Source organism: Mesoplodon bidens (assembly GCF_964165515.1).
Source record: "Mesoplodon bidens genome assembly, chromosome: 6".
Lineage (NCBI taxonomy): Eukaryota > Metazoa > Chordata > Mammalia > Artiodactyla > Ziphiidae > Mesoplodon > Mesoplodon bidens.
Genome location: NC_138162.1, coordinates 117,224,059 through 117,248,552, shown reverse-complemented (window position 1 = coordinate 117,248,552; position 24,494 = coordinate 117,224,059). Strand labels below are relative to the sequence as shown.

General features: G+C 50.3%; 1 protein-coding gene across 3 annotated transcripts in view; it reads right to left on the bottom strand.

Annotated features, from left to right (window-relative positions):
* Nucleotides 1-2,752: 2,752 nt before the first annotated feature.
* SH3RF1 (SH3 domain containing ring finger 1) overlaps nucleotides 2,753-24,494 on the bottom strand; it is a 179,296-nt gene continuing 157,554 nt past the window's right edge. For all 3 annotated transcript variants that reach the window (XM_081237229.1, XM_081237227.1, XM_081237228.1), the window contains exons 9-12: nucleotides 23,468-23,724; nucleotides 22,392-22,696; nucleotides 13,282-13,580; nucleotides 2,753-4,720 (exon numbers count right to left, since the gene is read on the bottom strand). In XM_081237229.1, coding sequence (XP_081093355.1) covers nucleotides 4,552-4,720; nucleotides 13,282-13,580; nucleotides 22,392-22,696; nucleotides 23,468-23,724 — 1,030 coding nt within the window. In that variant the 3' untranslated portion in view covers nucleotides 2,753-4,551. The remainder of the gene's footprint in view (nucleotides 4,721-13,281; nucleotides 13,581-22,391; nucleotides 22,697-23,467; nucleotides 23,725-24,494) is intronic.

Below are 24,494 nucleotides of genomic sequence, written 5' to 3'. Positions count from 1 at the left end.
TGCAGCGTGCGGGCTCTCTCATTGAGGTGCGCGGGCTTAGTTGCCCTGTGGCATGTGGTATCTTAGTTCCCCAACCAGGAATCGAACCCATGTCCCCTGCATTGGAAGGCGGATTCCCTTTCTAATTTTTTTTAAAGTTTCCAACTTTATAGGTGAAAAATATTTCATAGTTATTAAGTGCATCTACATTAGAAATATGGTAGAACACCTTTTAATATACTGGCATTTCTTTTTTTTTTTTGCGGTATGCGGGCCTCTCACTGCTGTGGCCTCTCCCGTTGCGGAGCACAGGCTCCAGACGCGCAGGCTCAGCCGCCATGGCTCACAGGCCCAGCCGCTCCGCGGCATGTGGGATCCTACCAGACTGGGGCACGAACCGGTGTCCCCTGCATCGGCAGGCGGACGCTCAACTACTGAGCCACCAGGGAAGCCCCGGCATTTCTTTTTTGAGGAACTGCCAGTTAATAATGGCATCAGGTTGGTGTGGGTGAGAGACCGGACTACAGTCAAGGGGTTTATTCTCACACAGATCATGTCTGGAGACGAGTAGTTCAGGCCGGCACAAAGGCTGCAAGGTTATCAGGGTCTCAAGCTCCTCGTTTCCTGCCCCCCATCATATTAAAATGTGGCTTCCGTCTTAAAGGTCACCTAGGCTCAAGATAGCTGCTGGAGTACCAGCTAACGTGTGTACACTGCAGGCTACAAGAAGGAAAAAGAAAACGGCCACAGGGTGTGTGCCTCCTCCCTTTTAAGAAGCCTCACAGAAGCCCCCTTTGACACTTAGCTTCTGTTTCAGCAACAACTCAGTAACGTGGCTGTGTCTGAAGGAAACTGGAAAATGGGGCTTTTAAACTGAGGTCATTGCCCGGGAATAAGTTAATAAGGGAGAAGAGGGCACTGGGTATTGGGAGGGCACTGGCAGTTTCTGTCCCATATTCTTGGTCAGTTTTACTTTTGGGTTTTCATTTTACTCTTATTGCGTCCCAGGAGCTCTTTATATATGAAGGAAATTCTCCTTGCTTGTCACAGGAGTTACAAAATTTTTTTCTATTATTTTCTTTTGACTTTGATTAAGGTCTTTTATCACGTAGGTATTTTTTCTGTAGTTGAAGGTATCCATGTTTTCTTTTGTATGGTTTCTGGTTTTTGAGTCACATATAGGAAGGTCTCTCCCGGTTCCTTCTGGGACTTTTACAAAGGTCTCATACCCAGAAAGATTCAACTCAAGGTCAAAGCCTTCTGGAACTGAATTTCCTCTCTAAGTTGTGGACCATAGCAGTGCCAGCTGGCTCACTGACCACTCTGCTACCTCTGGAGACTTAAGGATATCACTCAAGTAGTCTGACCTGTAACCACAGTATGGTGACTCGAAGACCAATGCCACACGCAGGTCTCTCCATCAAGGTTCCTGGGGTCTGGGTGGCTGCAGAGCAACAAGAATTTGCATCCAGTGAGATTAAGGTGCTGTTTAGGATGGAAATTTAAATAGCCAAGTCAGAAAGTTATTACAAGTTATTAACAGAAAGACAAGAGAAATGAGATAAACATTCCTCTGTGAAAGAGGGAGGGTATTTTAAGGCATTCATAGTTCACACAGGCCACCCCACCAGATCCTTCTGGTCTCTGGTGAGAATCACTTACCACCAAGAACAGAGCCGGGCGTTCACAGGAGTCAGGGAAGGGCAAGCCTGTGCTCAGCTGGACACGGCGAGTCTTGCGTGATACCCCGTTACTGCGGTTGGTTGGCATATTCTTTTTCTTGGGAAAAAGCAATTCAAACAGGATGCTACCTCGATAAGAACATACCTTAATTGGTTCAAGACAATTTTAAAAATTTCACATGGATACACACAAAAAGTTGTACAACTTAGTCTAACATCTACTAAAAGCGCTTTCCAAACTTGAATCCTAATGTTGTATAGAGCTCTGGATTGAAATGTTCACCTGAGCTTCTGGAGGCATGAAAACACTGTCCTGTTCTCATTAGGAATAGAAAATTACATGCACCGCAGTTGGAAACACCACCTTAACTTGTTCTTTCTAAATCTGATTAGACCCAGCAAAGGCTTGTGCATACACCCCAGGAGAGTGTAGTGAAATATCTGAAAGCAGAGGTGAGAACAGTGCACATGTTAAAATAGCGCTTTTCACAGGGGGAAACTAAATGATCACCGACTGGCCCAGGCGGTTACAAAGGCAGCTTTCGGCAAAAGCTCTCATACAACCGACATTTCTTGATTCTTAATTCTGACAATTTGTTAGCAACTGAAAGTTAAATAAGGAAAATGCTTTTTAAACCCGACAGACGCAGTCTTTTTAAACTTACGACTTGCTGGCTTTCCATGGGGGTTAAAATCACAGTGAGTGTGAAGATGGTGCGTCCACGCCTTGCGAGACCTGCAGGCTACTGCACGGCTGGTTTAGGTCTGGTACTCCCTTCTGTGGCCAAGGAGAAACTTCCAGGGTCACCGGACGGTTTAGCCACCGTGAAGCGGGAAAGGGGATCAGACGAGTCACCCAGCCCCTGCTTGAGACGCCACACGCTCTTTTAAGACTGTAAACTCTCTGGGAAAACCTCATTAACAAATAAGGTTGGTTGGCTGGAGAGGTAAACTGTATCATAACCACCGAACTGATTCTTGTAGATGCCGTCTGTCTGAGGAACATGCAAAGAATTTTTATGAAGTAGAAACTATGCCATGTTTAAGACAAAAAAAAGAAAAAGAAAAACTTTAAGGATGGACACAATGGATGCATAAAGGCTGAACATCAAATTTTAATCTTGAACCTTTTCTCCAAATTATTAACATGAAAAGGAACAATAAACTGCAATTTTATCATTACCTTAATCGCCGTGTAACAAGCCCTTGTTACAAAATCTCCGTCTACTGTGCCCCCAAAACCAACAGAAAACCCACACATTATATTATCTAAGTGATCTATTAACAGATGAAATTTTTACCAACTTCATACCAGGAAACTATTAACAGAGGTACTTCAATCACATAGCTTAAAATATGGAGAAAAGACAGGTAAAAAAATGATCTTATCCTGTAGTAGTAGTCTTACTTTTTAAAATTTTTATAAAATACACTAATTTCCCAAAATAAAGAATATTATGACACATTGGTGTCAACTTACACAGATGAAAGCTGATGGCAGCTTTGTTTCTAGCTAAATTTCATTTCACCAAAACTTTATATATTACATGAATATCCCAGTAAAGTATTTTTTTAAAAAATTCAATACACAGGAACATAATGTACAGTGTCTTATTAAAAAATGCTTAATTTAGGAATGATTTCATTTCAACCACATAATCTATCTCTTTAAGACCATGAAACCGCTTGCTACTGCGAGAAGACTCACAGTCTATGTTTTGATTCCCCAGCTGTAATTCTTAAAAGTAAAAAATGAAAAAGGCTTTTGCGTCTGCTTTTTCATGAGAAAACTGTGGCCACGGTCTCTGACTTCGCCAAGCCCAATTCCCTGGTTCTGTTTGGAGGGCAGCCCTGACCCAGGCCACGTGGTCGGACAGGGTGGAGGTGGGCTGTCAGGGCCGGGCTGCAGGATGTGGGCTCCGCCCACCTGCACCCACCAGCCTGCCAGGGGGGCGCTGCCCTGAGGCCCCGCCTGCAGCCACCTGGAGGGACAGGGAGCCCGGGTCACAGCCGGGGAGGGCCTGGTTTGGGGCAGAGGAGGGGCTGCCCGGTCCAGCCCAGGCGGGTGGGCATCACCCGTGGCCTCTGTGCAGGGGGTCCACCACCCTCAGGGGCGGGGGTGTGGGAAGCGCCCCACGGACGCCTGGGCCGCCTCGCAGGGTCCCTCCCGCATGACTGCAGAGGCAGGCCCCAGGGTGACAGCGCAGTAACATTCAGAGCCACCCTCAGACAGGTGGCAACCTCGGTTCAACTTTCAGCCACCGAGCTGAGCCGCTTCTGTTATGAAACTAAATCTATTTCTGAACACATTCTGTCCAAGGGCTGTGCTTTATTCTTCCTTATTCTAGGGAATCAGAGACCTTCAAGGTTAAACTAAGGACTAGGTCTTGGAGTGATTCCCAACCCCAACCAGAGAGACAGGCTCCTGCCCCGCTACCCTGGGGTCCCTCAGCGACACGGATTCACTTGTGTGTCCTGGTTTCCCAAAGAGACAAGCAAACCCGAGAACGGGCATCTCTGACTCAAAGAAGCCGAGGTGAAGCCCAGGGGGGCAGGGGCTGCATCCGCATCAAGGACACACTTTTGCTCCCGACAGGGGATCATCCAGCTTCTCCTTGGCTATCATTTCATAAATTAATAATTTCTTAAAATCATAATCCAAAGAATTTATCTATTACAAGAAAAATTCAAGTTTAAAAAAGCAAATAAATTAGTTAAGCCTTGTAAACAGTTGTCCGTCTCAGCTAGGTATCTTTTTAGAAAAGGTTCCTCTGTGGAGTGAATCAGACAGGACCAGGCACATGGCACGCACCCTGCTCCTGCCGCCCCGGGTCCCTGTGGACCTTGTGATGGATGCGGTGATAGGAGAGGTCCAGCCCCCGGCGGCTCCTCAGATGTTTTCCACGAAGCTCCCGGGGAAGAGGCCCGTCTTCCCGTTCCGCTGCAGCGTGCCCTTGAACCAGCCGTCCTCCCGCTTCCTGTGCACAAACACGATGTCGCCCTCCTTGAGTTCCAGTTCTGCCTCACTCTGTGGGGGGTAGGAAACCACCACCCGGTGCCTGCAAGAGAGGGGGGAGTGAGGGAGAAAGAGATGGAGTGGGAGAGAGAGATGGGGAGAGAGAGAGAGAGATGGGGGGGGAGAGAGAGATGGGGGGAGAGGTGGGGAGAGAGATGGGGGAGAGATGGGGGAGAGAGAGAGAGAGAGATGGGGGAAGAGATGGGGGTGAGAGAGAGATGGGGGAGAGAGAGAGATGGGAGAGAGAGAGATGGGGGAGAGAGAGATGAGGGAGAGAGATGGGGGAGAGATGGGAGAGAGAGAGATATGGGGGAGAGATTGGGAGAGAGAGAGATGGGGGAGAGATGGGGAGAGAGAGAGATGGGAGAGAGATGGGGAGAGAGAGAGAGATGGGGAGAGATGGGGAGAGAGTTCAGGGAGAGATGGGGGAGAGATGGGGGAGAGAGAGATATGGGGGAGAGATGGGGGAGACAGAGAGAGATATGGGGGAGAGAGAGATGGGGGAGAGAGATGGGGGAGAGATGGGGGAGAGATGGGGAGAGAGATGGGGGAGAGATATGGGGGAGAGATTGGGAGAGAGAGAGAGATGGGGGCGAGATGGGGAGAGAGAGAGATGGGGAGAGATGGGGAGAGAGTTCGGGGAGAGTTCGGGGAGAGATGGGGGAGAGATGGGGGAGAGATGGGGGAGAGAGAGAGATGGGGAGAGATTGGGAGAGAGTTGGGGGAGAGATGGGGGAGAGATGGGGAGAGATGGGGGAGAGAGAGAGATATGGGAAAGAGGGGAGAAGGAGGGAGGGGAAGCAAGGAGGAGGAGGCGGGGAGAGACAGAGTGGGCTTAGTCACAGCTGCTCAGAGTTGAGCAAAGCCAGTGCACGCGCCTGAGACGCTGACAGAACAGGACGGAGCACAAATTTGCCTATAATGTTGGTAAAATGACTGAAAATGCCACCGTCCCCTGTTGAGTAGAGACTTGGCATGAACAATGTTTGGATGTGCATAATGGTCCACAGACCAGGTCCTGACTAAGGAAATCCTGCCCTAAACACCCCAATTCTCCCTGAGGCAGGTTGTCCCAAGGTCCACGCAGGGAGGGGAGGACCGAGACCACCAGTTCAATCCACAACCACCAGGAAGGAGGCCGGCATTCAGAACTCAGTTGGTCTGACATCTGTGTCCGTTTCTCCACTGGTTCTCAACTCAGGTATCAGTGGGAAAATATGTAATTATTACTGAAAGATTCCAGAAGCCTTGCTGGTTCAAGGTCACCTACCCCCTGCTTCCATGCTTCTTCGTTTCCTTCTGCAAAATTATGGTTAAGAGCCAGGGAAGCCAGAGGGAGGTGAGCTGTTTTTCACACTCTGTGTGGTCTCCGCCCACCTGTGTGACCAACAGAATCCTGTGAAAATGACGGTCTCTGGTCCTGAGGTGGGGTCCTAACAGGTGCGGCTCCCACCCGGCTGTCTCCCGGGAAACCAGTCCCACACTGTCAGCTGATTCATCACCCTGTGGACAGGACCACACGCCGGGTAACAGACGTCTCTTTCCATAAGCCAGCGGGACCACCTTGAAAGGGTTCTTCCAGCCCCAGTCAAACCTTTACACACCTGCAGCTCACGCTGACATCTGGACACTCATCCTAACAAATAGCCTAAGCCAGAATCACCCACATAAGCTATCCCCAAATTCTCAACCCATAGAACTACGAAATAATACATATTTACAGTTATTTTAAGCCACTGAGTTTTGGGGGTAATGTGTTATACAGCAAAAGATAACTAATAAATAATCTCTCCCTGTCTCATGTTAATCAGTTAGTTCTTCAGCTACAAAAGGGGTTGAGTTTCTACTCTCATTTGGGTCTCGAAGTCAGAAAATGAATTTATAACCTCACAGGAATTACTCTTAACAGCAAGTAGAGAATGTCATGGGTGAAAAGTTGGTCATCAGAACCGATTCTACAGAACTGCCCCAAACTCATGAAAGCCATCTGAGCCCAGTCCTTTGGAAGATTGCTAGTTTCACCAGCCTCCATTCCATAAAAACCAGAATCCACTCATGTTAAGACCTGAGCAAGAGCCCCAGGCTATGACTCTATTAAAAAAGGCATCTCTGCAAAGGCCCAGGGGCCACCTACACCATTTCTGAACAACCCTGGGCTCAGGAGCCAAACTATCCTCCAGGGTCTGGAGGAGAAGCACGGCACGGAGGCTGCCTGATTATCTCCAAGAAAGGTCCAGAGAACTGAAACGTGAGTACTGACAGGCTTCAATCAAGCTTGGAGGAGGTGGGGGAGGCCTGGCCTCATGGAAGAAGTGGGCCTGGGGATCCACGCAGGCTTTGGGGCCATTTGGAGCAGCTTCACTGTGGGCGGCCATCTCTGCTTGGGCCTCGGTTTTCTCATCTGTGGACTAGGACTGCAGGGACTGGAGCAGGTAGCATCAGGTGATGTGTGGAGGACACAGGTGGGATGCACCCAGGACGGTGTCTGTCACAGAGCTGACACCCCAAGGGCCAGCCCCCAGCACGATCGTGTGGCTCAGGCTAGAGCAGGCGGGGGCCTGGCGCTTCAGGGAGGTGACCGACAGCCGCCTCTACCCAGGAACGACTCAGACCACACCCTGAAGGAGAACGTCCTGACAACACACTGACAGACTTTAGAACGACAGAGTTAGGGCTCTGGAAACCCTTCTCCGACAGCTTCCCACTGTGGACTACCCTGAAGGAAGGAATCCAGATGAGAAGGCTGCTCAACTCTGATGCCAGCAGGCTGAAGATCCACGGAAAAACTCATGCTGCCGGGACTTCCCTGGCGGCCCAGTGGTTAAGACTCTGCCCTTCCAATGCAGGGGACGCGGGTTCGATCCCTGGTCGGGGAACTAAGATCCCACATGCCGCGGAGCAACTACGCGCGCGCGCCACAACTGCTGAGCTTGTGTGCTCTGGAGTTCTGGAACCCGCACACCACAACTAGAGAGGAGCCTGCACAACACAACGAAGAGCTCGTGTGCCACAACTAAGACCCGGTGCAGCCAAATAAATAAATATTTAAATTAAAAAAAAATCCAAGCTGCCACTTGGGGCAAGTTGAAATTTGAGCAAAGCTTTATAATTATGGAAAGAAGCGTACAAGTGACTCAGATCATATTCACAGTAGCTCTGATGAAATGTATCCCCACCGGTCCTCTGCCAGCTGCCTTACAGGTGAAATGGAACAAAAACATTTCTTGAAAAAAGTGAATAGTTCTAATATTTGCATTTTAAAAACTGTACTAAACCAATTTTGTCAAACATTTTCTGAACCAGAATTGCTGCTAGGCTAAGACCATGATCTTCGTGCCAAGCCCACAGGGCAGTGGATTTTCACCGCTAAGTGACGGGCCTTCAGGGAGACCTTGGGTTGTAGGGAGACCAGCTGGTGCAGCAGAGACTCTGCTCAGATGCTGGATGTGCCTCGAGGGTGTCTGCACCAGGTTTCCAATGCAGACGCCCAAGGCCAACAATGGGCCCAGCCGGCCACCGTCTCAGGGGTGGAGGAGCTTTGCCAAGTGGATGTTCAGCAATCCCCCGGCAGATGTGAGCACAGCCGTCGGGCCCCCGGATGATGCTCGGCTTGATCTGAGCAGGGACGCGGGGCAGCCCTGAGCCTCAGCGGCCAGACTTCTTTCCCATGACCGCCACGGGACCTGGGGTCCACCTGCAAGTCTGCACTCTGGCCGCGCCGCTGTGTCCCCTCCCACCTGACCAAACAACCTGCCTGTCCTCCCGCCTCAAATCTCCTCCCGTCCTCATTCCATTTTGCAAAGAAGCGAAATACTAACTTTAACTGCCAGCTCTGTGTGTAGCTATTTCTGGCTCAAAACTCCTTATGGCTTCCCAGCGCCTCGGAGTTAGGTTATTCCTCAGCCTGGTGTGTGAAGCCCTCAGTGACCGGCCTCAGTCTCTCTTTATAGCTACAGCTACTATTATCCCCACAAACGTGCCAAGCGCGCCTCCACACGGGGACACTCCCCCAGGCGTGGCCCCTCTCCGCACCCCATGTCTTGGCTCATGTGGTCCCCTGGGGACTCTCTCAGACAACCTCCGCGCCGCCCACGCCTGACAGGCCTCTCATAGCCTGGCTCCCACCTGCCCCGCGGCTGCAGGTAACTTCACACCTGAGGAGATTCCAGAAGCCTCGGCACTTAGCACAGTCTACACTGCATCACCACCAGCTGCACCCCTGCCTCATTCATTTGGCCAAAACAAAACATGAGCTGCTTCAGGGGTGAAGTGGTGGTAAACTCACCGTATACACCTCACACCAGCGAACATAGTAAATACATGTGATCATTCTTTGTTTTTTTTGTTTTTGTTTTTGTTTTTGTGGTACACGGGCCTCTCACTGTTGTGGCCTCTCCCGTTGCGGAGCACAGTCTCCGGACGCGCAGGCTCAGCGGCCATGGCTCACGGGCCCAGCCACTCCGCGGCATGTGGGATCTTCCCGGACCGGGGCACGAACCCGTGTCCCCTGCATCAGCAGGCGGACTCTCAACCACTGGGCCACCAGGGAAGCCCCATATGGTCATTCTTAATAAGCATGCCAAGTGACTAAAATAAAAGTCCTGACCGTATAGGAAAACTACTTTTTAAATGGACAAAGCTCCTCAAAAAGGAATGAAATTCTGACAGACACAGGTTACAACATGGATGAACCTTAAAAACATTATGCTAAGTGAAATAAGCCGCACACAAAAGAACAAATATACAATTTCACTTATGAGGTTTGCAGAACAAACTCATACAGTCAGCAAGTAGAATGGGGGTTGTCAGGGGCTGAGAGAGGAGGGAACGGGGAGTTAGTGTTGAATGGGATGATGAAAGAGGTCTAGAAGTGGATAGTGGTGATGGTTGTACAACAACGTGAATGTACTTATTAATGCTACTGAATTGTACACTTGGAAAAAATGGTAAAAATGGTATTTGATCACAAATATAAAATTAAGATAAGTGAATTTAAAAGTTAATGGAAAGATGAAAGAAAGAAAAAGGAAGGAAGGCAGGGAGGGAGAACGGAAGGAGGGAAAGGGAGAGAGAGAGAGAGAGAGAGAGAGAGAAAGCACGGAAGGAAGCGAGAAAGAGGAAAAACCATCCAAAGCTGCGCGGTGCTTGGCTGCTGGGATGCATCTCCTGCCCCCTCTGGACAGAGCCCTGGGGTCACTGTGGGACGTACAGAGTGGCTCACAGACCTGGCCCTAAATAGGCCTCGGCCTCTTGGTGGCTGTGTGACACTAAATGAATTTTTGGTGATAATGACCAGGGTGGAATTTGAGAAAAAGACGCTTGCTGTATAAAGAAGCTTCACTGACATCCCAAGGGCAGTCTTCCCGCTCTGGGCTAAGGTATCTGGCTTCTGACTAGACGAGCACTTGCAGTCTTTTATTAGCACAAATTTTCTATTTCCTTAATTTTTCTGGTCTCTCTCATGTTCTCTGTAGTTCGTGCATTTTTGTTTCTAACCTCTCCTGGTTTAGCCCAAATTGCACCCCCTGGGACTCTGGGAAGCACCCTGTCCAGCTCCCTGGCCTTCACTGCTTTCTGCCAGGTGCCACAGCAAACTGCGATCCAATTAAGTACGTCACTGGCAAAACCAAACTCACTCGCTTTGTAGTTTGCTTGAAGTCCGAGTGAATTATGTCCATTGCTTCACCCGGTGGGTTCACTGTCACGGGCTCAAATTAATCATGCTGTTTAAGCCCGACTGCCTTTCTGTAAATCTCTCTCTATCCAATTTGTATGTTTCTAAGCATTCTAGCCAAATCCCTCATCAAAGATCAGAGGTTCTTTGCCAATTCACCAGATGGGCTTATAGGTATGTGGTTATCAGTTTAATTCCTAAACTTAAAAATATACGGAGACGACCTGCTGTGTCTCCTTAAGCCCTTTATCTGTAATTTTTTTTAAGTAGGAAAAAAAACTGTCACATGCCCTTTCTTTTATTTGCCATCCCTTCTGCAATATTTTATTGCTACTTTCTCTTTGCAATTTCCTAATTATATTTTTCCCAGTCTCTCCAAGAGCCTAAAACATCTATTATTTCCACTGTCATCAATTCTATTCTGCCTCCAGGATATAACATTTCTTGCTTGTTTTCTTCAGTCTCTCTAACAAACACAAAAGAATCCTTTTGTTCCTCAGAGAACAGTCTCAGCTGACACCAAGATCTGTCAACACACCTCCAGGCTCCTCCTTCGTTATCGTGAGATGCTTATGTCTTTCTCTCCTGAGAATGCTTCTTCCGCCTGACATCACTGGGCACCCTGGTCCCGTTCTTTCATTTGAGATTTACGGGGCAGGGTCATGGTTTGGGAGGAAATTTTATTCCTGTTCTCATTCTCATCTGTAGATGAATCCTATCTCATACTGGACCGATGTTAGACACTGAAAAATATTTCAGTGAAATTCTACCAGGAACAATTCTACCCAAAGAACCTCAGGCTTCTGCGCTTTGCGGGGGCTGGAGTCGTGATTTTTAGATTGTGAATCGAGGCCTCTGAGATCCTGAAATGCTTCCTGAGTTAGACTGATGTTAATCTTCCCTGCATTTTTAGCATCAAGTACTTTTCATTACGTTGAAAGTTCTGAAATACTGAAACAGGCAATCCCTAAATGATGTCCTTGGTAGTTTTCGAGTAAACAAAAAATTTCATTCCCAGTGGACAACAGGATAATAGACTGTTTTCCTATTCTACTTGTTTCCACACATTTTTCCTGTTGTTTTCATAGTCAGGCAGACCTAAGAATCCAAGTTAGATACATAACATCAGCCGCGCTGTACGAAGGCAAAAGGGCTGGGAAAAGTCGGTCAGGCTGGCTATTATATTCAGTATTCCAGTGAACATATGGATTATAAAAATATAAACGCGGGGCAGAAATTCTCTCCCAAGAGATGGAAATGGTGCTATGCAACCCCCGGAAGAGGATCCCAGCACACCGTGCCCCCTCCGTCCCCACCAGTAAACCCTCCCCGCTCCCTGCCTGAGGGGCAGCCTGCCCGTGAACCGCTGTCACCTGCCTGCACCCGAGGCCCCTCCTTTGCAGATGCTCTGGACAGCAGGAGCCTGCTGTGAGCAAGGAGCTCCTTGAAGAGGAAGGGGCTGGGATGCAGAAGCTCACAGACTGGGCACATGTGGCGTCTGGAGAGGAAGGTGTGCTCGGGGAAGTAAAGTGTCACTCGGAACAGTCACGCCGCCACCACAAATGACAGGGGAGGGGGGAGGCTCAGGGCTCGGGGGGGAAACTGCACATCAGTGCCTGGGGCTGAAAGAAAAGAAACCAGCTGCTGGACTGGCACACAGGTGCGATCCCTGGAAAGCAGAGAAACACCGCAGAGAAGAGCGAGACTCTCAGAATAAAGGATGGCGTGAATCTGGGGCAGGATTTCAAGGCTTTACTGAGAGCCCCACAGATGAGGGGAAAGACACAACGATCCTATCGGCGGGACAGGAACACTTTTCAGGGTGACGTCTCATTTCAAAACCGGTTCCATAAGGGTCAGAAATACATGAAATTATTTCACTTCACCGTGAAAGTACACAGTAAATTGTGTACTTTGTACTCAAGGCGCATAGATTGTTTGACGAATTCTTCCCCAGGTTATTTCTGAGTAATAAAGTATATGCCCCCCCCAAGTCGTCTGAATGAAAGCCTCAGATTTTGGTGGGTACAAGTGTTCATCTGAAATACAGAGTTAAGGTGAATTTCAGTCATTTGAAAGTATAACACTTGATAGTAGTTTGTGAATGAGTAACAGAAAAGGCTGCCCCAAAGACAACACCTCCACAAACTAGAAATTTGCTCTATTTATGAGACGCAGGGACAGAGGAGGGAATAAAGCTTACAGACACAGACGGCACCTCGTAAAGCACGTATTTATATATTTCTGCATTATGGGAAAACAGTCCCGTTTTTAGTGTACTTCATGGTGTCTTCCCGGGCAATGAACTGTGCCGCGTTTCTAATTCATACGATCCTAGTAGGTTTTTGCCTTATTTAGTAGATTTTCTCTCCTAATGCGCTCCTAAGAGCCCCAGCAGCGGAATCAGACAGGGTGGCTCCCGTGTGTAACTTACAGTGACTCAGGGCCACAGTCACGGAACAGGGCTCGGCGTCCTGCGGGTATCGGAACCCAGTCAGCGGGTCAGGAGGGGGTCAGGAGGGGGTCAGCCCGGGAGAACTCGGCCGCCCTCTGGCTCGGGAAGCGGGACTGTGAGTGGGCACGTCCTCGAGGTGCTTCACAACTAGCAGGTAGGGACGGGAACCTCTCAGGAAAATGCCAAATACGAAACGAGGGCGGAGGGCTGGCCCTGAGCGAGGAACGAGAAGGAGCGGGGCCAGGGCGGCGGTGACCCACAGCCCTGTCGGGGACAGTGCTGGAGACACGGATGGAAAGGGGGTCACAGCCCCGCGGGGCGAGAACACGGAGAGAACGGCAGAGGGGGAGCCCGTCACCCCAGGGGGCCAGGGGCCACCAGGCTGGCCGTCACCACGGACCCAGGGAAGGGGACGTGAGGCCCCCCGGACACCGCAGACCTGCTGGCTCCCCGGTGGCCGTGACCGTGGACTCACCTTTCACAGACTGCAGGCCTCGCGTCACCGGCCGCAGGGCCCAGGGACGAGCAGGGCTGCCGCGGTGGTGGCGCCACCGGGGCCGAGTCCAGGGAGCAGGTCCGGCGCTGCGGGCCGGGGGCCGGGGCCGCCGTGTCGGCATCACAGGGCCCGGGGCAGGCGCAGGGGGCGCAGGGGGCCCCAGGCAGCAGCTCGGCCCCCGGCTCGACATCCAGGGTGGGCGAGGCCGGCGGTGACCCCCGCGGCTTGCGCTTGGTGGAGGCCCCAGAGAGCAGCTTCAATAGTCCCTTTCTCTCTTTCTAGAAAAAAAGAAAAAAGCAAGAGAGTCGAAGACATGGTTCCGTTGCTGCAGTTTCAAGTTCTGATGTAAGCTTTCGAGGGGCGCCTGTGGGTGTCTGGGGACTCTCGGTCCGGATCCCGGGGGCCGTGTGTTCACCTGCGCTTGGCCTCCCCCGCACCCACCTGGGCATTTTCCCTCGTTCTGGACATTCCAGTGCTCATCAGCATCCTCCACAGAGCAGGTAAGACAAGTAGAGAAAAATGATGAGAAACCCAAATCCAACCTATTCACTTCTCAGGCTTGGTGAAGGCAAAGTGGCACTTTAGGACCAAATGGAAATTTCAGATGACGGCTTTAACTTCCTGAAATTCTGCCGACCCGAGCTCTAATTCTTGTGTGCGGAATTAGCATAAACCTGTTCCCATTTCTACAGCCACAGACCTGACGCTTATCATTTACAGGGGTGATGTCTTTTATTTTTGTCCGTGCCACGCGGCACGCAGGATCTTAGTTCCCCAACTAGGGATCGAACTCGTGCCCCCTGCAGTGGAAGCGCGGAGTCTTAACCACTGGGCCTCCAGGGAAGTCCATGGAGGGGATGGGTGACGTTTTGATCAAAGTGTTCACTTGTCACCACCTTGATGAAATTAAACAAACCAATAATAACAGAAGTCAAACCATTTCTATTGTGCAAGTACTTCCTTGATTAAAAAGCCAAAAACAACTCCACAAAATTAGAAAAACAAGCTTCAGTATAATAAAAAACATTTTTGTGTCTCTTTTTTGCAAGCAAGCATACAAATAAGAATTTTTCCTAGCCATCTCGTGGCTCTTGGTCTTTGCTCTGCTAGGAAACCAGACAGAGGGCTGGCTCTCCTCCGTGCCCAGACCCCAAGTGTCAGTGTTCTTCTGATGCCCAAGCACAGGTTAACAATCATCACTTGAAATTGTCTTACTAAGATATCAACTACATCATCAGGTCCTCTGACTCAAAACACGGCCTGAGAATAAAACAATTCAGAGAAATAATTCTTTAGAACACGCTCCAGGCAAACTGGGATTATTAAGGTCCACTAACAGGGAAGCAGAATTATGAGGGGCCCTTAAGGAGAGAGAACACTGAGGAAGTTTTCCTGAATATTGAGTTAGTTCAGACTCGGTAAAAGCCCCCTGGGGGAGGCATAATAACACAGTTTCATTAGAAGCAGGCTGGCAGAAAGAGGAAGAAACAAAAGTAATCACGTATCAGATGAACAAGCATCCCAGGGGGTCTGCACCCCCAGGCCCCATTTAGCTATCGCTGCCCACAGCACCTGTAACCCCCGGGGCAAGAATGAAGGGGGGAGGGGCGGGAGGTGCTGGACCATTTCTGTTTGTCAGGGGCTCAGGCTGCAGAGCTGGGCATCAGCCCCCCAACCCTTCCCCTCCCTCCTGAGGAAGGTTCTCTTGCATCTTTAGTCAGGCCGGGCCTCAGCCGCACCTCTCTGGCTTCTGCTTCACCCGTTCACCTTCCGTAGGGCCATGTGTGCACTGCAGTGAGTGGTCCCACATCCTTGGCCAGGTACCCGAGCCTGCATGTCCTACGGCGCCAGTGCCGAGAGCAGGACGCGGATGAGCTGGCAGAGGACGGGGGATGGGAAGCAAGCTGGCCGGACCCAGGGCTGAGGGAGGAGGAGAGGGCAGTCTGCACTCCACAGGGCAATGGTGATTCCATCTACACGGCGGCCTGTGACGGGGAAGGACACACCTGCTGGCACAGCTGCGCCTCCTCTGAGGGGGCCTGGGGCCTCGGGGCGGATACCGGAGCTGGGAAGAACGTCCAGCCTTGCAGGTCCTCAGCGGTTCCCGCTGGGACATCAGGATGCACACGAGAGCCCAGGGGCCCCACAGGTCTACTGAGAACACAGTCCATGATAAACTCGGTCTCAGGAAACCACCGCTAAGACTCTGCCTAAAAGCTCAGTCCTGATGCCAGGGAAACAGTTGACTGGATGCCTCTAGGGGAACAGCCTTGAAAGTGATTAAGAAGAAAGGTGACTTTGTTCCTCTGAAGGGTCACACACATGAAGTGCAGCTCCAGTGACTTCCAGGGGGTGGGGGTGGGGTGGGGGAGGGGGAGGGGATGTGTGGGGGAGGGTGGGGGAGGGGTGGGGAGGGGGTGGGGTGGGCGTGATGAGGAAGGGGATGGGGTGGGGGAGGGGGTGGGGTGGGGATGAGGAAAGGGATGGGGAAGGGGTGGGGAAGGGGATGGGGATGGAGGTGGGGTGGGGGTGGGGGTGGGGAGGGGATGGGGAAGGGGCAGGGAAAGGATGGGGATGGAGGTGGGGATGGGGATGAGGAAGGGGATGGGGGGATGCGGGTGGGGATGGGGCACTGGCATGGAGGGACGCTACCCCGGGTCCAGTAGCCGGGCTGTGAATACCATATTCCAGTGTTTCCATGTTAGCAGAACACTGAGCCCCTTGAGGGAATTTTGCAAACTCAGACATGTATCATTAAGGGCACCTTTGTTTCTCAAAATACAACAGCAGAAATGAAAACTACGGATGAATTAATAACAGCTACACTTCAGCAAAGCAATTTTTAAAATGTCATGTTAGCATGCACGGAAAAGGGCATACCTTTTAACATAAATCTTAATAATTCTTCTCCTGTGGGTTTTTCCAAGAAACTATTCCTAGATGTATAATGCTTTTGCTGTCATAATTCCTCTTCAGAAGATTTCATCATTTAAAATCACATCTCATATGAAAACAAAAAGCTATTTGGGTCAGGAAATCATCACCAGATAGCCAGAAAGAGTTTCATATATAAACATAATGTCTGAACATAAAGTTAATAAGTCTGTATTAGTCATACAGCAGAGGCTGGGGACACTATGGAAACGCCACGTCAGAGCTCCTTCCCAAGCAGAAATGAATTGCACTTGAACTACTCACCATTACCCACACCCGAGCCTGTCTTCCCCTCTGGTCTGCTGTGCCCTAAGATGCACACAGAACGTAGCAAGAGGGAGGCTTCTGGGCCTTTGGTATCAAAAATCTACGTCATCAGGCTCCCAGCGATAAGAGGTGCTGTTCACGGGTAAGCCACCTCCGACACCTAATTCACACCATCATATGATGATAATCACTTGTTTTTTAAGCGACTATTTACTGAGCATCGAATGTGATGCCTCAGTGCCCTGGGCTCTGGGATCACAGCAGTGAACCTGCAGCAAGAAGCTCACACCCTCCGGCAGAGACGCAGCCCTGCGGGCACACAGGCACTCACAGAAAACCCAGCAGGGCCGGGGGAGGACGACGGGGTGCTGGCCCCAGTGGACGCGCAGCTCAAGAGGCATCGTGCATGGAGAGAGGGAAAGGCCACGTGAGATTCCAGACGTGGTTAAACACCACTGGGCTCAAGAGCCTTGCTCAATGCTGCTACGAGTCTCCACGCTTGTTCCTGATACCCACCTGATGGAACAGGAATCAGTACTGGCCCCACCGCCTAAGGCTCACCAATAGTCATCACTGTCAGGGGTGACGTGGGCCTTCATCCGAGCCCACCCTCCTCTCCGGTGAGCTCAGTGCGGCCACATCTCTGGAAGCACCTCTGCTCTGGGGACCGTCCACCTGGGCTGCAGGCCACAGAGGCCCGGGGGCCGAGCTCTGCGGGCGGATCTGGACCTTCCAGACCCAGCTCAGCGGGAACTTCTTCTCCTTAAGACAACGAAACAGTTTCAGATGAAACTGTTTCAACGAAACAGCCAAGCCACAGACTACGTTGTTTCTGACAGCGAAAAATGAGCTGGGAGGAAGGAAGATCATGGAGCAAAGAAAGCCACGAGCAGGGACTTCAGGATGAGTGTTCAAGAGAGAAGGAAACAAGCACATAAACCCTAGATGGATGCTCCAGTTAAGAAACCCAAGAATGGGGCTTCCCTGGTGGCCAGCGGTTGAGACTCCGTGCTTCCAATGCAGGAGCCATGGGTTTGATCCCTGGTCGGGGAACTAAGATCCAGAGGGCAAAACATAAAATTTAAAAAAAGAAAAAAAAAAAAAAAAAGAAACCCAAGAATAACAGCAAGGGTCCTCAAGCATCGGCACAGTGACAAAGAAGGGGACAGTTGTTAGGGATCTGGGCACTAAACTGGACGTGTAGGAAAGCCACCTTCCAGGAAGGTGTTCCGGGAGCCTGGGGACCAGCAGCACTTGGCTGGTGGGCTTGGGAGCAAAGGACAATATGGGGAAGATGCTCCCAGCACCCGAGGGACTAAGGAGGTGGGCGGAAGAGGAGGGTGTCAGATGGATTCTTCTCTTCTCCTGCTGTGAGATCAGGACAGCTGAGCTAATTAAACCATCAGGCTTTAATTAGAGGCCATTAGACAAGCTCTAAGCAAACCAGCCCTCCGCCTGCAGAGGCCTCAGAGTTGAGAAATCCACACCCAGGACAACGAGTCACAGAGGACTAGTCCTCCCCAAATAAGGTGACACTTAACCTGTAGCCAATCACATAATTTCCCTGCTTTGTTTCCCCATCTTCTCTATAAAAGCCTGGCCCTCAGCTCCTGGCTGGTGTCTCCTGACCACTCCCATTGGGGCACTGCCTGATTTGAACAGAATTTTGCTCAAATCAAACTGTTATATTTTTTAAATGCCTCAGTTATGTTTCAACAGAACTCAGAGTTTATAAGAACAGCTGATTATATAATTGGTGCTAATGAAAAAGATTTTATTTCTAGATGAAAGCTTAAAAGACCAAAATAATATTTGCTATATTTTGGTATCTAGGGGAAAAATGCATTTATACACCACCATATTAGTGGTTTTCTTTGAAACCCTGGATCACATTTAGGTTTTAGATGTCTGGATCTTCTCTAACTTCTAAATAAATATGCAGAAGTTTAAAAAGTTTATAATTAGAAAACAATAAAAAATGTATATACATATACATGAGTATCTTATAAGAACTGAGAAATACATTTGCCTGGAGACGAGCTGATCAAATAATGAAGTCTTTAAATGGAGCATGAAATTAGAAAAATGTCCCGATAGGCGGTTAAACTGATAACCGTAAAAGCTATCAGAGGTCTTACAGAAAGAAGAAAAACAATGGTAGAAACGCTCAGAGTTTCAAACAAGAAAAAACTGAGATGATGTTTGGAAACATATGACAGAGCTTCCAATACCTATTTATCAAACCACACAACAGTTACCGACAGAGTTAGCTAGAGATTTCACGTCGGGGCAAAAACACATTTCTGAGAGTTGGTGAGCGAGGACTTCCAGACAAAATACTGCTCAAGAGGAACGGCTCTGAGCACACGTGGGAGTGACCCGCCATGTGGGGCAGCCGGGCAGCCCCCCAGAGGGCCCCCGTGTGCAGAGAGAAGGGCACGATGGATGGGCCCGCATCTGGGGGTGAGTTTATGTACATGGGCGATGCCGATCACAGAATGACAAGGAAGACAGAAATAATGAGGGAATTGTCAGAAACCTAGAGAGTGGCTGCAAGTCCCAACTAAAACTAGAATCTCTGATACACTTGGAATCTCGGATACACTTTTCCCTTGACTTGCTGATGATTTTTTTTCATATTTATTTATTTGTGTATTTGGCCGCGTCGGGTCTTAGTTGCAGCACTCGGGATCTTCTGTTGTGGTGGGCAGGCTCTTCATTGTGGAGCACGGGCTCTAGCGCACCAGCTCGGTAGTTGCGGCGCTTGGGCTTAGTTGGCCCACGGCATGGGGGATCTTAGTTCCCCGACCAGGGATCAAACCCACATCCCCTGCACTGGAAGGCGGATTCTTAACCACTGGACCACCAGGGAAGTCCCTGACTTGCTGATAATTTAATCTCACAGAAAGCCGAGCTAACTGCAACGTAGGGTCTAACTCTGATCACCTGGGGGAAAGGCAGAGCCCAGGGGCCCAGATGTCCAGCTGGTGAGGACTCAGAAGTAAGTGCCCACAGGACAGACTGCCCGTGGTCAGGCTTGAACTCTGAAGTGTAAAAGAACTGATTTTAAAAGTTCCAAGAAAATATATGCATGACCTGAAACTCAAAAGGAAAGATACTTCAAGAGCAATGGGAGGGCTTTCCAGAACGAGGTTCTAAGCACACAAATGCGAACTACCTCAGTGGATGAAAATGCAGAGGCACCTAAAGGCGCCGATGTGATGCCCCAGGAAGCGGCCAAAAGGACTCCACAAAAAGATCGGGAGAAGGGCCCTAGGAAGAACATATCACAGCCGTGGCAATTCAAGAAGCTGAAGACCAGAATGAGCTTAAACTGGCAAAAATGCTAATGACCAAAAAACAAGTGTGTGTGTGTAGGGAGTGTTGCTTAAAGTTACGCTTGAGAGAGGAAGAACAAGAGAGACGCAGAGCTGCCGTTTGGGGTGGATGGCGGTCCTCAGACGCAGGAAGAAAGGGAAGGGCCACCTTCCAACGGGAAAGGAAGAACAAAGCCCCTTGACAGGAGGGAAATGGGGGAGGAGGCCGGGATTTAGAGATCAAACCACTCCTCCCCACAGGCTGAATCCACCCCAGCGGACAGAGGAAATGAACAGCTGAAACGCAACCAATAATCTGACAGATCCTGGTGAACCTGGGATCAGGGTCAACTCAACAGGCCAAAGAAGGGCATGTCTAGTCCTCATTTTCATAAAGACAACAACACGCCTTGCAGACCATCTGGAAAATCCTAGAACAGTGTATTCGATGAAAGGTTGACTTAGGAAAGAAGTGAGACCGAGGAAGAGTCTCTTCCAGGAGATGCTGGCTATAGTCAGTTACAGCACAAACAATGGGGCAGCCGGGGAACAGTCTGGATGGAAGAACAGAGACACTCCGATCTCATCTGGCCTCCGTCAAGCTGCCCCTGGATGTCCTGGGCAGCAGGATGGAGCGATGGGGGCAAAGTGACACTCGTGCTAATCATGGGGTCACTGAGTTTAGAGTGACTGGGACAGTCTCTTTAGTGAGCTGGGAACATTAAATGAGGTGGCAGACTTAGAAAGGGACATTTGAAATCTGTGACACGAGGAACAGGAAAAAAAAACGTAGAGCGTAGCCTTTCAAAAAAGAAGATTACCCTGAATTACAAAGGAGACTATTATTTTTCTTTCTTTCTTTCTTTCTTTCTTTTTTTCCCTGCTGCACAACTTGTGGGATCTTCGTTCCCGGACCAGAGACTGAACCCAGGACCTTGGCATTGAGAGTGTGGAATCCTAACCACTGGACCACCAAGGAACTGAGGTCATCATTTTCTATGTAGCCCATCAAAACACAGAGCAAGGGTTTGAAGTCACAGAAGACAGGTGTGTGCTGAAGAGACTTTCTCCGAGTTGAAGGTACCTGAAGACAGCAAGGACGCTGTGGAACCAGGGCAGGGGGGCCACAGGGGTCCAAGTAGAGGCCAGTGGCCACTTGTCAAGGATGGGGACTCAGCAGGATAAACGTAAGGGCCTTATCAGTTGCTGTTGTAACCAATCACCCCAAACTTCATGGCAAAAACCCGGTGTCAGCAGGGCTGGGTCCTTCTGGCGGCACTGGGGGAGAACGATTCCTTGCCGTTCCCAGGTTCCGGGAGCTGCCTGCATTTCCTGGCTTGCGGTCCCCTCCTCAGGACACTCTGCTCTCTGCTTCTGACCTCACATCTCCTCGGGCCCTGATCCTCCTCCCCCCCTTATATGAAGATCCTTGAGGTTATACTGGGCCCACGTGGACAATTCAAACACCTTTAAACCTTTAATTTAATCCCATCCATAAGATCCCCTTTGCAATGTAAGGAAACGTATTCTCAAACTTCAGGGATCAGGACATGGACATCCTTGGGGGAGCCATTATTCTGTCTAGCACAGGCGTGCTTCAGCCTCAGAGATTCCATGAATCCTTCCCTGGGAGGCCTGCGGCTGAAGAGTCTGCTCTCCTCTGTGACAATGGCCCTGACACGCCGTCCTGGAACCTTCAAATCTAAACTGTAAAATAATTCTTCTGAAGATACTGACAAAGTTGACCATGTCAGCTTGAGTACAAGTTTGACGTAGTTAATTATAAACACTGAACAGATACCAATCTTTTGCAAAAACACTCATGTTAACTCAACAATTAAATATTAACTTTTTAGTAGCCTGTAAAGTTTATTTCCTTACAAACCCCTGCTTACAGGCTTCCCTAACCATTTAAACAGAGCGACATACATGACCACGGAACCTGGTGATGACCCTAGAGCTGCAGGCCAGCTCTGGGGAAAAGGCACGAACACTGGGGGAAAAGTCATGGTTACAATACAATTGCGCAGCATCCGCTGTCACGCTGCTCTTTCTGTGCACATCTAATCACCAGGCACTTCCCTTGTCTCCAAACGCCACCAGAAGTTAGTCTTTCAAACACAGCTTCCCACTTACATCTTCTTTCAAATTCAGGCCCAAAGGAGAGAGCCTTTTAAAAAGATGTAAAAAGATACATCTTTTAAAAAATGTATTTAAAAGATACATCTTTTAAAAAGACACATGTTTTAAAAAGATGTATCAAATTAGAAAATAATTTCCCCCCTGTATTTCAAGTCAAGAGAAAAACTATCCACACAGATTATAATCAAATGTAGTGTAGGAACAATGAAGCCACAAGTAACACTTCTGATCAACCGTTTCTAGCCCTTAGTATATTAAGTACATTTCTGCAGGACTGTCCACCAGAAGCAAAGCCCACTAAACAGGAGGAGTGAAGGTCAGTGAGGGGGTGGGGTGGAAGCCCCCGGAGGCAGACCCCAGCTTCCCACACCAGGGTCTAACTGCAGAGAGCCCGGCCCCGGTCGCCCGGCAGGCCCTTGGGGTGGTCACCTTGCTGTCCTTGTCTGGCTTGGCCGCTGAGCCGCTGTCGGGAGAGGTGGGCGGCCCGGGGAGCATGGTCACTGGGCGACCGCCAGGCTCGGTCTCCAGGGAGGCGGCGGGGAGGCTCGGCGGGGCCGCAGCGCAGGCCAGCGGGGCGCCGACCCGGCCCAGGCTGCCAGCAGCCACGTGGGCAGGGGGGCCCATCGGGCCAGGGGGCTGGGGCGAGGCCAGGGGGTGATGGGGCAGCCCCGCGGCGCTCTGAACCTGGATGGGCGTCACGGCCGCCGTGGGGCGCTCCTGGCTGTGTGCCGAGACTGGAGAAGGGGAGAGAAGAGCAGAGAGTGACTTGGACGCGTGCTGCTCGCCGACCCCGCGCCGACCAGTGCGCCTGTCACAGCGGTAAGAAACCACGGTGCTTTAAGAGCGCTTACTTAGTCTTGGCGGGGCCCCTGGACACCACCCTTTCAGATCCCGGGTCAGCCCCACGTCTGCTGAATGCCTGCGAGCCCACTTCACCCAGGGACCCAGCGACACCCCTACAGGGTCAGGTCAGGCTGGCCCCAGAGCTTTTTTTATTATCATCATTCTCCCTTTTCTCAGTAACCATTTTCCTCCCTTTGGTTATTCTGATAGAACTGAACAGTTTTCTCCAGCACTGCTACCTAAGACTCTTGGGAGGTTTTCAACGTTGTAGAAAGAAGAAAGCTCTTCAAGGTCCGGCTGGGTCTGAAGCAGGGCTGTGATGAAGCTCATACCAGACACTCAGCCCGGCGATCCTCAGGCTTCCGCGCCGCCGCAGCGGTGGGATTCAGGATCATCTGATCTCGAGCACAGAAGTCACATTCTCAAGTACTATCGACATCGCTAGGGTCCACCTAATTTCCTTCAGACTCCCCATCTGTAGATCAGGCTTGAATTCACGAGCCAGGCAGGCGGAGTCAAGTAGCTGTGAGTAGACTGTGCCTGCCTGTCTCCTAACGTTATTCATTATTTTAAAGTTCCATCTGTCCTTCTCAGCATCTGTTGTAAAAGGTCTGATGTTGCTCAGGGCCCCCTTCCCGGTGCCACCCGCCCGGCCCCCCTACCTGTCCTCACAGCACTGCGCGCCTGGTTGACGGTCATCTGTCCGGACATGTGCAGCAGGACCTTGGCCTGGGGACTCGTCTGGATGTGAGCTGCTGACACCACGGCAGTGGGGACCCCGGGACCGCCGGCCATGCCGTTCCCCGGGGGCTTCTGGGCAGGCGCTCCTGCGGGGGAAGGGCTGGCCGGTCCCCCCCCTCGACTTGTCTGGCCAGTGGTCGACATGGGGACTTTACCCTGGGAAGCACTGGTCACTGCCCTGCCGAGACAGAAGCCCAGTCTATCAGCAAGACAGGAGACAGAACAATTAACAACCATAAAAACGATGCAGAGCTTAAAAACAGAACACGTTAGGAAGTGAATGGAACCATATGCCCCAGGGTAAGAAGCGCAGATTCAAAGAACGGTGGCCCTGAGGAGAGAACGGTCTGGAAACGGAGTCGGAGAAAATCACGCGTCACTCTGCTCAAGGACATATGGTTCCTGGTCTCAGCTCCCGCCTGAAGCTAAACATCCCCACCAGCTTCCAGGCCCTGGAGAAGCCGGTCTGTTAGATGACAGTGTCTGTGTTGACACGGCTGTGTTCATGTGCCCTGCCCTCCTCCCTAACTGCTCTGTGTACACGTGCGTGTGTGCACACACTTTGCAATGTCCCCTCTGGCTTCCTTCGAACTACCTTAACCTCATTCACGTTTCAATCCTGCCATTCCCAGCAGCCTGGCCAAAGGCTCAGGTCTAAGACCTCAGGATGCTACTGTTTCAGGTGGATTTCTTCCTTCTATGACCCTTGATTACAAAGTATGATGTCCTATTTTTTAGTAAATTCCTTATTAAATAGTCCTGACTCAGTAAAAGTTCCCTGAAAGCAGGGCTATGTGCAATGGTTCTTTTCCATTCCTCGTGTACATGCACCGTTATAGGGGTACAGCCAGCTACAAACAAATATTTACTGGTTGAATTTAACTAAATTAGGTTCATTGTAGTTTTATGTAACGTATTTTTTTTAATATTCTAAATTCATTTAAACAA